A 15,667-nucleotide genomic window follows, 5' to 3' on the forward strand; every position below is an offset into this window, starting at 1 on the left:
GCCAGCACATAAGACACACTTTTTTTCCTTTGAAAATAGATCTGAAAAACGGGATGCGTCTTATATGCTGATACTCAGTTTTTTATTACTTTCATTTCTTGAAATTTTCTCTGTTCCGAGTTACGCGATTTCTTTCTTGCTTCCTTGCGGTGTGTGAGAGCATTCCAGTTACGTAGAGTTCAGTGGATGTGTATGCACTGTCATTGACGATCACAGCTGTGTTCCTGTTCGTTTAAACTTTCCAATTATTCTCGCAGTTGTTGTGAACGATGATAAATTTCTGCCATTAAGAGGCCTAGCATTTCGCAAGTTTGTGAGTGGGTCAAAGCTTCATTGGATGCTGTGAAAACTAAGACAGTGGTTAAATCATTTAAGAAGTGTGGCATTAGTTATGCACCGGATGGTGCAGAGGACAATTTGTTGTATGAGGACTCAGATTCTGATTTAGAAGAGGTTTCAAGTGTCTCTTCATTTAGCTCTGGAGATGAATTTCTGGGTTTTGACGAAGAATATTAAAAAGTGGGTACTCTTTCCTAGTTAGATTAGGTATTTGTTGAAAGTAGATCTATTTATTACTTTATATTTGAAATACTGTAAATTCATTATAGTATTCAGTGATAAAGTTTTTTTCCTAACAATGTGTACAAAAAGGGGGATGCGTCTTATACGCTGGCAAATACGGTATGTTGGTGGGATTATGCTAGAAGAAACTGATGAAGATAGGGATCTTGGAGTGTTAGTAGATAGGAAGTTGAAGTTCAGGGGCCAGGTAGCAAAGATTGCAAATACAACTGAAAATATAATTGCAATGCTTTACATTCACATGTAAAGATAACGATGTCATTTTGCCTCTTTATAAGGCCTTGATAAAACTTCACTTGGTCTATTGTGCGCAGGTCTGGCCTCCTGGCTTCCGTTGTGATTCTGATATACTGGAGAGAGAGAGAGAGAGAGTGCAAAGGAGAATGTTAAAAATGATATCAGTATTGTGGAAAACTGATTATGAAGACAGATTGAGAATTTGTAGACTGCAGACACTAGCAAACAGGAGAAAGTGGGGGGTGATATATTGGATATGAGGCAGGAGCGAGCAAAAGAGTTAATAGTATTAATAGGTACAAATGATTTGAGAGAGGACAAAGAGTGTGTCAGAATGGATATCAGGAGGCTGCTTAGAAGGATAAAAGAGAATAGTGTGACAGGAAGGGTAGTTAGCGTGTTGCCTAGGTATGATTGTGGTGAAATGAGGCGGAGAGCAAGGATTATGAATGATATGCTGGCTGAAATGTGTGAGGAGATGGGAGTACAGTTTGTTAATGTGTGGAATGAATTTGAGGGACGAAGTAAGCTGTATGGGAGCGATGGACTGCATTTGAGTGGTTATGGTGTGAGTCGCTTGGAGAGACTGCTGCTGGAAGGTAGAGAAGTGAATAGAGAGAATGAATCAGATCGAGTGGGAAGTGATGTGGAAGAGCGGGAGAATAAGACAGGAGAGATTGAAGAGGTGGTTATGAATAGGGAAGTGAGTGGTATGAGTATAGAAAATGTGAGAATGGGTGTGCAAGAGGAGCAGGGAAACAGGGAGGCTCAGAGTGAACAGGGGTACACAGCATGAGAAAGGTGGATGCTCCAAGAGGAGGTGAGCATGTGTAGGCAGGAAAGGAATGGGATGACCAGGGATCAAGAGGAAACAGTTGGAATTGAAAATGGTTTTAAAATGAAGAAGCAGAAAGGGAAATGGCCCCAGTTGAACATGGGGAGATCACATCGAATGAGTGGTAGTATCAGTGGAACTAGCTATAGATCCAGAAATCAGCTGTTGTGTTTGTATACAAATGCTAGAAGTATAAGAAACAAGGCAGATGAAATGGTTGCACTAATTGGGTCTGTTCACCCAAAGATTGTCAGAATAAGTGAGACATGGTTGGAAGAGGATGATATCCCGACAGGAATAGAGATGGAAGGATATGATGTGTTTCGTGAGGACAGAGGGGATAAAAAGGGAGGGGGGGGTGCTATTGATGATAGAGAAAGAGCTATGTCCATATAAAGTGGAGATGCAAGAGGGAAATAGTGGCAGTGGTTTTGGGGCAGTATGGTGTGAGATAGAGGTGAACGGAATCAAATACTTGGTGGGATGTTATATTAGTTATATTAAACTAAAGTTTTTATTCAAACACGGTAATTGTCTCCATAATTTTCAAAAATGCATGACTTCTAATCAACTAATATTTTGCATTCTATATTACACAGTGCATTTCCTTCAGAGGATGTGTGTACAGCACACAATATAGTTACTACCAAGACCAAATTCAACAAACAGGATGTACTTCTTTTCTAGTATAACACTTTTCAAAACAGTGAAAGACTTGTCAGAACTATCTCAAATCTCTGGATTTGAGAGTACAGTATATATACTCACAAACCATTTTTGTATTTGTACACACACACACACAATTCTTTTCTTTTTTTTGATACTGATCCCATACACGAGAAGTCAAGAGACCTATAAGTACATCGGTGTCATGTGTGGGGTGCAGATGAGGACCGAGAAGTTTACTGATATTTTTTTTTGAAGAGCTGCAAAATTGTTGTTTGGGATTACTTCATGAGGAAGGGTGTTCCAGAGGGCAGAGGTGGACAGAACAAAAGAGGAAGAGGAGAAGAAAGTACGGTGTGTTTGCAGTTGCACAGTAAAGGGATGCTGGATAGCTGCTGCTCTTGTATTAACAAGTGCAATTGAAAGTGAAGGAATGATGGTTGCCAATTCACTGGAGCAGTGACCATGGAGGTACCTGTAGAATAGACACAGTGCTGAAACAATGCATCTGTGCGATTGAGATTGAAGTGAATTTGTAAGAAAGGGATCATCAATGAGCCTAATTGCTTGCATCTGGATAGAATCAAGGATTTTAAGGGAAGTTTTAGGTGCACCACCACAAACATGTGAGCAGTATTCTAAGAATGGGTGGATTTGGAATTTGTAGGAGTTGGTTGAATGTAAAATAGCCTTTTGAATGAGAATACCTAGTTTCATGGATGCTGAGAAGACTAGTGATGTGTTTATGCCAGGAGAGGGGGGGGGGGGAGAGAGAGAGAGAGAGAGAGACTGGAGGTAAATGTTAGTCATAGCAGAGAGATCTGATCTTGTCTGGTGATTGAGACTAAGGATGGGTGAGCTGAGATCTGTGTTTTGGTGGCAATGAATATTATTATTATTATTAAGAGAGAACTCCAGGGAGTCAGGGACTCATCGAGGCCACATACTACATGCACTAGCTATCATATTTATTATTGCATTCATTCACAATGCTTGCACTCACAACATCCAATGGCAATCCATTCCAATCAAGTACTACCCTGTGAGAGAGAAAAACCTAGCCCTCATCCCCATCTTACTGGCATTTATTCTTAGCTTCCAAGGATGCCCTCGTGTCCTTTCCCCACCCTCCATAAATTGAAAAATTCCATCAATTGTAATCCTATATAACCCTTTCAGAAGTGTGTAAGTCTCAATCATATTATTATTATTACCACCCCACGACCTCATGGAGTCAAAGACTCATCTGGGAAGTCCTTTAATCACACACACACACACAGTTCATCATACCATGTTTTAAACACATTCAAACTCTTTGCAGACACCACATTCTCAGGCAAGGCATTCCAATCATTCACAACTCTGCACGACATACACTCTTTATACAGTTTCCAGGGATGACCTCTGGTTCTCCCATGAATAGAAAAATGGTTTATGAGTATATTTACTATACTCTCAAATCCAGAGATTTGAGATAGTTCTGACAAGCTTGTGACATTTTTGTGTGCTTTCATTTAATTTATTTCCAGCCCAGTCACAAGCAAGTTGTGGCTGGCAGTATTAATGTACTGTATAGCATTGCCTCTCCATGTTTATGTATTGTTTTATGGAAGGAAAAACTTTTTAATTTTGAAGAAACCTTATCACTTCTGTCTGATAATAGCTATTTCAGAGCTTGGTTAGGTGTGAGGCATATTTTTGCGAGAATCATATTACATCTGTCTGGAAATATTTCAGAGCTTTGTTGGGGGAAACATATTTTTGCATGCTTCTTGGATTATTTTCATACCTATTTTAATAATAAACTTTACATTAGCAAAATTTTGAAAAAAAATAGGGATGATAAAACTGATAATAATACTATTAGTAATAAGTCTATTCTCATGTAAATAGATACTGGATAAATTCTTGAAAAAATATATGTTAACGTTTTTATAGTTTAAATTCTTTGTATTGTCCCATACATGTATGCATATATATAAATTAAAAAAATGTTTTTTTATGTAGGATAGGAGGATCATAATTTGGTATTGAAGTAAATAACTGGTTATCTAGAATAATGACATCGTTTGTGAGCCAGATGCTTTCTTCAGCTGGTAAATTCTCTTTTTAATAGTAATAATTAATATTATTAAATCAAATACATAATTGTATAAATTCGTGATATTATTTATTATGTATGCTCATTAGATAGGTTTTTATCATACACAGGCTCTCAGTGCAACTTTCAGCACATGATGGATCCAGATGTGTTCTGTTAAGTAGCCCATTACAGTATATTGCCATGTGGCTAAAGTTTCTGAACCAGGGATAGACAAAACCTGCAGCTTTTTTTTCAGTACAGTTGGCTTGAATATTGTTTCAATTTTTGATTTTTTTTTCTTGCTTTATATTATTTAGTTAAAAATTTAACATAGATGTTAATAATAGGCTGTTATAAATTACTCTGATTCCATCTTAGAAATTATCATAATCAAATTCTTGAAATATATTCTTACAGAGTGCACAGGATAATACATTACTACATAATAAATTTACATTATTACTAACTTCCATTAGTCTGCTATTTGTCAGTACTCTAATATTGTGAGATCTTATATTTTTGCCTTTTAAGGTACTTCTAACAGAATCAGTTTGCCTTGAACTCGGCATTTCTCTGGATCTTTATGGTACCATACACTAGTATCAAACACCTGTTTTGCTAACTTTTCCTTTCTTTATGTGACCATACCACCTATTCCATTCACATATTCCTTAATGCTAACAGCGTCAAGTACCTTCCTTCTTAACATCTTCATTTTGAATATGATTCTGTTGTCTGTTGATGATGATGCTGTCTGTTCATCCCCACCCCAATTGTTTCTCAACACTCTCTTATATCTGTGGTCTCTTAAGAATACAACATTTCTAACCTGGCTCTCAGATCCATAAATTAAAATTGGTGTGAACACCATCTTGTGTACAGCTACTTAGTGTTTAACTAGTTTTGCTGTACACAAGATGGTGTTCACACCAATGGATTATATATATAGAATAAGATAAATGTTTATCTTATTCTATACATTTTCCCAGAATGCAGCTTAATGTCAATGTTCCTGCCTATCTTATTTTTTTTCCCTTCTGATTTTTATGCAAAATTTGTTATGGCAATTATTCAGTTTAGTTAAGGAATCCTGCAGTCTAAGTACTGATTTATTTAAGAATATAACATTATTTGCATAAAGTAAAAAGCTGAGACTGATATCTTCAATTTTGATATCAGGCCTAATGCCACTTTCCTCCATAATGTAATCCATATAGACCAGGGTTTTCCAAACTGTGTTCCGCGAGAACACAGTTTTAGAATTTGTCATTTTAGTTTTCTATGCATTTTTCATGAATATATATTTTATAGTGGAAATTCTGAGGAGAATAATATTCTTGGATATGTCAAAAAGCTCAAACCCAGAATGCCTAATAGCATCTGTGTAGCAAATGTTAGTGACCAAGCCATGTATTTTTAAACATGGAAGTATTCATGAATTATCATTAATTTTCACACATCGAAACCTTGGGAAACATTTTTTGGGAGAGGGAATACTGCTTTATGACCGGTCATAAAAATTACAATATGATAGGATGTAAATGTGGATCTCGAAGTATTAGTGTTGCCCATATTTTGGGAAGTTTAATGCAACCATAGTTATTCAAATTATGCTAATTTCTTAGCTGTGGAGTCTAAAAGCAGTTTTTCTCTTCTAAATTTAATGCATTGGACTGTGGTGGTCTTTTTCCAATTGGTCTATGAGCCATATTCAAAATATGGTCTGCAAGGTCTGATTGACCATAGTCATGACTGCAGATGTATTTTTTTTATATTCTTCCATGCAGATGTTGGATGAACTTCCTGTCTGTCAGTAGTAGACTAACTTGCAGGAATAGAGAACTCTGAGAATATACGCAGGAACTGAGAGAGAGAGAGAGAGATTTGGTCTTTGGTTTGAGTGGATAAAGGTAGCTAGTTTCAAGTGGAACTTGAAAACCATGCAGAGGTTGTGTTTCTTTAAGATTCTGGTTATTTTTTCTGAAGTGCCTTGTATATAGCTAATGATGATAACATTACTAAATTCTTTCTGAAGAGAAGGTCAAGGATTGCTTATTTTTTTGATACTGTGGGAACTGTAGTCATTAGACAAGAAGGTGTGGTGTATATGATAAGTTCTGCTGCAAGAGAGGATTCATTAGAATTAAGGTAATATAGACTTTGGTGGTTAGTGTTTTAATGATGCCATATTGTTGAGGGAGGGAGTCATGATGTGAAAGTTTGCGAATGTATCTGTATCTGCCTGTGTGAGTGGGTTTCCTACTAAAACTGAAAAGGACAGGTTACCATTAGATAGGCATGTTATCAAGGCGTCTAGAAAGGCTAAACTATATTAGTTTAGCTGTTATTAGGATGTTAGTGAATGTGAGATTGAAAAAAATCATAGAATGTTGAATACAGTTTCTCAGGTGTCTAAAGTCTGAATGAGATGCTCATTAAAAGATTCAAAGGGGGGGGTGTCTGCTTGATCCAAGAGATAACGCAGTTCTTGTGTACTAATGCCAGAAGTGGGAAAAACAAAAAGGAGATTTTGGCATTCGTTAGCTAGAATAGACTAAAAATTATAGGCATTATTGAGACTTGCTTAACAGAGAAAGATATTGCTGCAGGTGAAAATTTAATGTAATGAATGTAATGATACTATATTTTTAGGGTTGAATAGAGAGAGTTCAGGACTCATGGTGGGGTTTGTTAATGATAGAAACCAAAACCAGCAAAAGAAAAGTCAGCAAAAATGTTGGAAGTTTTTTTCCCACTTGGTTAGACTATAATAAATTTAGTTTAATCCTTTATCCAAGTGTAAGCGAACTAAGTTTGTGCCTGAAGTATCTTCAGGACTAAGGCAACTTGTGGTAAAGGTGGACCAAGCTCTCATCACTTCTTGTCTTAGTATCTCCCATAATGCAAAGCACATCTCCTTGCAAACATGTATAATGCTATGTATTAAGGGAAGGGCCACTACCCAGACTGGTTTCGACCTTTATTGAGGTCTCGCCAGTGGCAGCCAGACCCAGAGGTGGTGATACCAAGGTGGAAGCAATGGAGAAGTCATCTTTACCTCTGGGTCTGGCTCCCACTGATGAGACCTCAATAAAGGTTGGAACTGGTCTGGGTAGTGGCTCTTCCCTCAGTCCTGAAGATGCTTTAGGTGTAAACTTTGTTTGCTTATACTTGGATAAAGGATTGAACTAAATTTAGAAGTCAGCAAAGTAGAGTTGAGATGGGCAGTATATTCAGAGCTATTTGGTGTGTGTGGTAAAAGCTAATAGAACAGCATACACTGGAGTCCAAAACCTAAGGATGAACACTATTTCTGAAGATTACAACAGCAAATTCAGACGAATCAACTTGTGGCAATTTGTATAATTGACGATTTTGAGTAGAACGTGGGTACACATTCAAATTTTCGAATCACATGCAAAGGGATCATGTGGTAGCACTCGGCAGGATAAAAGGCTGCACTAAACAAATTGTATTTGAAGTAAGCTGCTTTCGTGAAGGAATAAAGTTGCAAGCTTGGATGTCTCGTAATGTCTCAAAGACATCATCTAGATGATTTCACACAAGGAAGATTTATTGGAAAGATTGAAGAAGTGGTGGTGAAGATTTTAGAAAAATTGGTTAGGGCTAGCATCCAGAAATGGGTTGACGGTGAATCTCTACTTTGCAGTGAACAGCATGGGATTATAAGGGAAGGTCATGTTTTAGTAAAACTTGCTCACATTCTATAATAATGTTACTATTGAACTAGACAAAGGGCATGGATACACCATGATACTTTTGGATTTTGCTAAGCCTTTTGACAGAATACAACATGGAGGACTGTTGCATAAATTGGAGCAGATGGGTTTGTATTATAAACTATTGGCATGAATAAGAAGATGGCTAATTGACAGATATCAAAAAGTGGTATATGGGGGATGTGAGTCTGCAAGATTGGACAGAGTCATTGTAGAATGACTTTGTCCAATCGGAAGCAGAGGAAGAGGGCCTATGCAGTTATGCAGACCCTCTATAAAAACAATAGAGGGCAATGTGCCAAAACCATCCTTGGTGGTGCTTCCCCCACCTCTAGCAGACTTACATGGTGATTTTGTTAAATTCTGGAGTACAGTCTTTTCTGCTCCACCTCCACACTTCCCTGATTATGATGACCAACCTACGATATTAAGGTCCATTCCTGCCCTTCAAATATACCAGCCTGTCTCCATCCAGGAGATTAAAGCAGCTCTTCCATCCAATTTCTCGGCCTCCGGACCTGATGGCTTTCTTGCGTCCAGGCTTTGGAAGGTGCCATTGAAGATTCTTCAAGACTTACTGGACATTCTCCTTTCTAGTAAAGCAATACCACCACCTACGTGCTTCAAGAACTATCTTCATTCCAAAGAAAGAAACTTCAAGCTGTGCATCAGACTTTACACCTACTACCATCTCCCCTGTGATACTTAGACTCTATCATGAAATCTTCGTTAAATGACTTCAGCAACATATGCAGCATGATTATAAACAGAGAGCTTTTGTCCCTTCGGAAGGCTGTGCCGAGAATATATATCTTCTTTCTTCTCTTCTCTCTGATTCCTGAAGCTACCTTAAGCCTCCTTATATGGCGTCGCTGGACCTCCAAAAGGCCTTTGATAGCGTCTCCCTTCCTGCCCTCCTTCGAGCTCTGTCTATTGCTGGATGTCCAGAACCCTTTCTTTCCTATGTTATGGAGCTGTACTTAGGTAGCTCCATCACTATCACTACAGGGTCCCGTGCAACTTCTATTCCTGCAGTGCGTGGTGTTCGCCGGGGCGATCCTCTATCTCCCCTTTTCTTTAACTGCATCATAGATGAGTTTCTTCACTCTCTTACTAGCCATATAGGCTACTCTCTAGGTGCTTCTTCCTTTAATGCTATGGCCTTTGCAGATGATCTTATTCTCATAGCCTCTACTAAGATAGGCTTCAGAAATTCCTTGACCGGGCAGTTGACTTCTTTTCTATTCAAGGCCTTTCTATTAATGTAGAGAAGTCCTGCTCTTTAGCTCTTGTCCCTTCTGGTCGTGACAAGAAGCTCAAGGTCGAGACTATAGAGTTTCCCCTGCACGGGAGGCCGTTGCATGCTTTGACCATCCTGGAAGAGTGGAGATATCTCGGTATCATGTTCACCCCAAAAGGAAGGTCTTCTGTCCCTTCTATCCTAGAAGCTGGGATTGCTTCTTTGAGGAGAGCTCCTCTCAATCCCCAGCAAAGACTGTTTCTCCTTTCCCACTATCTCCTGGTAGGAGATAGTGGGTCAGACATATATCTTGGTACTGTCCCAAATGGACAGGGCTATCCTTTCAGCCATGAGATCATGGCTCCGACTGCCGCCTGACACCCCCTGCATATTTCCACACGAGGGTGAAGGATGGTGGGCTCGGGGTTCCATCACTTAGATGGCTGATCCCATGCCTGCAGCTGTCAAGAATCGCGAAGTTAGAACTATCTTCCCCTATCTGCAGAGAGGCTTTCTATAGCCCATTAGTACAAGAAGACTTTAGGCAGGCTAAAGGCTGGTCCCATTATCAAGGTACCTTAATTGAGTCAGCACCTGCAGAACACAAGAGGTGGGCATCTCTGTTGCACTGTTCTGTAGATGGCGCTCCTTTAAAAGAGTCATATCTGGTGCCTCCCCAGCATGATTGGGTAAGGGATGGCACTAGACTCCTCCCTGGGTTCGAGTATATTGACCTTATCAGGACGAGGATCAATGCCCTGCTTACTCGAGCCTGCACAGCTCGATGGGGTAGTGACGACTCAAACTGTAGGGCTGGCTGCCACTATAGTGAGACATTGTCTCATATAGCTCAGTGTTGCTTCCGCACTCATGGGGTCCGCGTGCAGAGGCACGACGCTGTGGTCTCCATTCTGAACAACCACTTTGGTTGAGAGACCGCGGTGGAACCACATTATAGGACCTCCGCGGGTTTGCGTAAACCAGACTTAGTGATTAAAAGAGATGGTGATGTTTGGGTAGTTGATGCCCAGGTGATGGGAACAGGGTGCCCACTAGCCTATAGCCATAATAATAAGGTAAACTATTACAAGAATAACCAAGATCTAGTTAGTAAGATATGGGAGGAGCATGGGGCAACTCTGAGGTTAGCAGTGCCACCATCTCTTGACATGGCATATGGAGCACAGATAGCTATAAGGACTTAAAACAGCTTGGGCTTACGCAGAAGGATATAAAAGTTCTTTCCTTGAGAGCCCTACAGGGCACACTGGTGGCATGGAATTGCCACCAGAGAATGACTACAATAATAACTAGAACAGGCATAGAGTAAAACACTTGTAAAGGCTTAGGCCTATATAAAGTCTGGACGTGATGTAAGGGTAGTACTGCTCATAACCAGTACAAAGATTAATAAAAAAATAAAAATAATAACTAGTGGTGTACCACAAGGATCAGTCCTTGGTTCACTGTTGTTCAATTTGTAGATTAATGATGTTGGGAAGGATTTGACAGACGATGTACAGCTATTTGCTGATGATGCAAAGATTTGTAGGGTAATCAGAATGGTGCTGTTATGCAGTACTTGTAGAATGATTTGAATAGGCTGAAATTGTGGGCATGGGAAAATGGATGTCAGTTCAATGTCAGTAAATGTAAAGTCATGCACTTTGGCATGATTAGATATCCATTGTCATATTATATTGGTGGGATTATGCTAGAAGAGGCTGATCAGGTGGGCATGTTGGAGTGTTCAAGGACCATGTAGCAAAAGGTTGCAAATACAACTCTAATTGCAATGCTGAAACAAACTTTAACATGTAAAGATAAGGATGTCGTTTTGCCACTTTACAAGGTCTTGATAAGACCTCACTTGGACTATTGCGTGCAGGTCTGGTCTCCTAGTTTCTGTTGTGATTCTGATATATACTGAGCGAGTGCAAAGAAGAATGTTAAGAATGATATCAGGATTGTGGACTTCATAATCAGTATTAATACTGATTATGAAGACAGATTGAGAATTTGTAGACTGCAGACACTAGCAAACAGGAGAAAAAGGGGTGATATGATTGCGCCTTACAAACTTCTGAAAGGTTGATACAGGATTTCAGTTGATGGAATTCCTGTATCAACAGGAATTCCATCAACTGAAACGTTTGGTTAATAATAATTGCCTTGAACCATGATCATTAACTAAATGTGTCTAATTTTATGGCCCACAAATAAAATTGTGTGTAATCCCTGGAAAATTAGTGATTGAATGTAAGGTGTCAACAGGAAAGTTCACTCCCAGTTGTTTGAATTGCAAAATCAGAGACAATCTACTGGTCTTTGAAGCCATGTTGGTAATTTTAGCAGAATGTAATTACTAGCATATTTTGAATTCCAAAATTTCTGTGCTTTATTTAGGAAGACAAGTTTCTTCCTTGCCTCCAATTTTTTGCTCATCCACAGTATACTGACATGCTCTTAATTTAATAACCTTGGTTTGAGATCTCCATAAACATAACTTAAAAATAAAAGTATACTTTTATTTGATACTTATAAACAGTTTTAATAATTTGTTTATGATACTTGGCTTTGTTATCTACATTTCTCTGCCAAATGTATTTTTTCCCCAGCTTTAATGAGATAAACTTTTCATAATTGTTGCAGTTTAGCATTTTCCATCAATGTTACAAAAATTTCATTCCTGTATTATAATGATTCATACTCCTCTGTTGTGTAAAATATAATTATAGCTGCTGTTACAATTTCGTATTCACCATTTGTATTTTCAAAATTTTCCATTTTTTATTATAACGATTCATACTTTTCTGCATTTGCATTTACCCAATCCTTTTCTGTCATAGGTAAACTGGAGAAAGATGATTTATCTACTCGAGTAGGAAAATTATCAAAAGATGTTCAAGACATTAAAATTGAAGTACAAGAATGCTTAAGAAGTCGTTATATTGATTTTCTTCCTTCATTTATAGAAACAGCCAGTTTAATGGAAAAACTGAATGCCTATACAAATGAAATGGAGAGCTTATTGCAAAAAATTAAAGAGGTCTGTTAAATTCCACTTTCTTATGAAAATAATTAGTGAATTATAGAAAAATATCAAATTCATAACTCAAAAGTTGATTTGTGTGAATTTCACATTTCATTCTTCATATAAAATTTATCTTTTTTAAAGGAAGTTTATAAAGATGAACTTTAATCAACAATTGTAATATTATTTCTTTGATTCTCGTTCTGATATTTCTTTTATCAAGAGGAATATATTTTTAATGTTTATTAAAAATATTCATATTGATTGCAGCAATGACTACTTTAAACAAAGTAGCTTGTACTGTATAGAATAGTTATGTTAATTCCTCAAATATATCTTCAGTTTAGTTTAGTTTTAATTCATAATATAAATAGTAGATTCTTAATTCTCTTTGGATAATAGAAGAAAATGATTGTTTGTGAATGGAATGGAGGAATGCGACAAATATGTGTGAAAGTTCAGCTATGGTGTGCAAATGTGATAGAGATATGAATTTCTTCAAACATGGCTATGTATGTGATGAATGGGTGGAAAAATATGTTTTGGGTTCAGACCTTTTGAGTATGTCTGGGAGGGAAAAGAGAAAGTTCTAGAACAAGACTTAATAGATTGCATATCTAATTATAAGAATAGGCTAGGTGGTAATTTATTTCATATTGATGATTATTATGTCCATATACAAATGCCAGGAGCATCAGAAACAATGGGGTTGAGTTCGTTGCTTTATTGAATATGGCCTAAGATTGTTGGCATTAGTGAAACCTAGCTATCAGAATCAGATATGGTAACGGATCGAGTGTAATGGTATACTATTTTTAGGGATGACGGGAGAGGATAAGTACTGCTAATTATATCAGATGACTTAAGTCCAGTTAGAGTAGAAATGCAAGAAAACTATGATGGTAACAATGTCCCATGTAGTGGTGAGTTTGTCTATATGGTGTGAAGTTGAAGTTAACAGAATGAAATATATGGTGGGGGTGTTGCTATCAGACCTGGCAGTTCAGCTGCAGGGGTTAAAAAAATGCATTGCAAATTTAGCCCTATCGGTACCAAACGAGCAATCATTATGGGCGACTTTAATTTTCCAAACATTGATTAGGTAGAAGAGAAATCTCATGATAAGTATAAAGAGGAATTTGTTGAATTGTTGCCAGACAACTTTCTCAAGCAGCATGTGAGAGAAGGAACTCGAGGTCAAAGAGTGTTTGATTTGTTCAGTAGTGTCAGAAGTGGTGGGGGTCTGTTAAGAATATGACTATTTTACCACCAGTTGGTGACAGTGATCATGGTGTGCTTTCTTGGGAAGTATCTAATTATATTGATGTTCCCATTAGAACAGGTTACATGCTGAACTACAAAGCTGGGGATTATGATTGACTTAGGAGAATACTATCTTTGGTTCCATGGTATCAGCTACTGAATGGGAAAATGTTAGCAATGCATGGGAATCTTTGAAAAAGTACTTAAATGAGGCAGTATCTGAATGTATTCCTAATCTCTAGTGTTCGAAGAATAAATAAGTTGGGAGCAAAATGGATGTGCAACCTTATTAAGCAAGACGATGATTAAACAAGAAGATGATGATGTGGAAGAATATCGTGAGAATAAGAGTCAGAGGAGTTATGAAATATATAAAGCTCACCATTACAGGCTGCCCAGAAGCAACCTGTATATCTAGTTCTTATTTATTCCATGAATTACTTGGTCATAGTGCCATGTGTTGTATGACAAGCATTTTTGTTCACTGTGGATGCCAATTTGAATCCACTAAACTATCAGCAGCTTAATAAATTGCATAGTTTTGTTCTTATATAGCATTGCATGAATTAACATAATTAAAAAACTATAATGGCCATTCTTCAATTCTAACTGCCGACTTACATAGCACTAAGAAAAAAAAAAAGAAAAAAAAACCATTCCCTTTGTTTGGAATTATCTGGATTTGAATAATATTTAGGATGTGAGAAACATAAGCCCTTTCTATAAACATAAGTTAATTTGTCTTATCCAGAAGTGAAAGGGTTTGCACTCATGTAAAAGTGGGCTTTCCTCTTGTAAAATTGATATCATGTGTTTGGAGAATTGCTCTCAATTCTCAGAATGAGCTTTTTGTCAAATGAATTGTTCATGTGATTAGAAAAAAAGTTGACTTCAGTATTTTGAATGTACAAAATCTATGGATCAGCCCTAGTAAATAGCACATCTTGTTACAGAAGGCTACACTCTCAGTGTTTGCTTCTATTTTCTAACAATCAAAGCTCATCTTATTGTGTAGGCTGCAGTGGAGAAAGGGCATATTAGAATCACTATTTTTTGGTATTAAACCACACATAAAGAAGTTAAAAAGAAACCATGTTTTAATTAGGCTAGTTTCGTGATGAAGTGAAGTTTTGGTTCACTTCATCAGGAAAGAAATAACGCGAATAAATTAAAAAACTACAAGCAAAGTAATAACAGTTAACATTTCTAGTAAAGAATATTTGAAAACACTTAAACAATGGAAAGCATGCATTCGCTGTTATGCTGGCTGGTGGGTTGCTGTATAATGCTGGTAGATACAAGTGTGTCGTGATGGGTTAAGGAAGACCAGATTTGATGTAAAATCCTCCCTTGTTTTTTCTTACGCTGTAAGAGGATACTTTATCATTTCAGTGATGAAGTAAAAGTGGTAATCAATGTGGAGCATTTCAGTTTATTGCCAGTTTACTAGATGTTTTGTATCTGTTGAATGTGCTACCACCATTCCCGATTTGCGTTTTTCTTTCATTCTCAACATCCTTGATGTGTTCTGACCAGTTTGTCCTATGTGTAGTGTAGCCCACAACTGCAACTGATTTTGTATACACCTGGTTTTTTAAGTGACGGATGTGAAGGTTTAGGAGGTTTCAGATGATTGGAAATTTTGTTGATTGAGCAGAAAGCGACTTTTAGGTTTTTTTGGTGAAGCAATCTTGCTATTTTATTTGTGATTGATTGTATATATGGGAGAATCACTGCTCTTTTATATTCTTGGTTTGTTGTTCTGTTTATTTTGGAGGTTGAGATAGAATTTTTTTTTACTAATGTTCTGTTGTAGCCATTTTTTGGAAGGACAGAATTACATTACTGTAGCTCTTGGATTCTTTTATCTATGTTCATGGAAATTCTGTAGGCTCTATCACATAAAGAACAGATGATACCTAGTTTTTATGCTGGGTGGTGATGAGAAGTTGCATGTAGATAACGTTCTGTGTGGGAAAATTTCCTG

General features: G+C 37.5%; 1 protein-coding gene across 4 annotated transcripts in view; it reads left to right on the plus strand.

The window, feature by feature from the left end:
- Window positions 1–15,667, plus strand: part of Zw10 (Zeste-white 10 kinetochore protein) — a 215,599-nt gene that overhangs the window by 41,775 nt on the left and 158,157 nt on the right. For 3 of the 4 annotated variants that reach the window (XM_090392861.1, XM_090392885.1, XM_090392877.1), the window contains 2 exons: window positions 4,328–4,416; window positions 12,233–12,432. In XM_090392861.1, coding sequence (XP_090248987.1) covers window positions 4,380–4,416; window positions 12,233–12,432 — 237 coding nt within the window. In that variant the 5' untranslated portion in view covers window positions 4,328–4,379. The remainder of the gene's footprint in view (window positions 1–4,327; window positions 4,417–12,232; window positions 12,433–15,667) is intronic. The other variant, XM_090392868.1, reaches the window with a different exon arrangement.

This window comes from Typopeltis vanoorti, chromosome 1, assembly GCF_054136105.1.
Source record: "Typopeltis vanoorti isolate ZY-2024b chromosome 1, IOZ_Tvanoo_1.0, whole genome shotgun sequence".
NCBI lineage: Eukaryota > Metazoa > Arthropoda > Arachnida > Uropygi > Thelyphonidae > Typopeltis > Typopeltis vanoorti.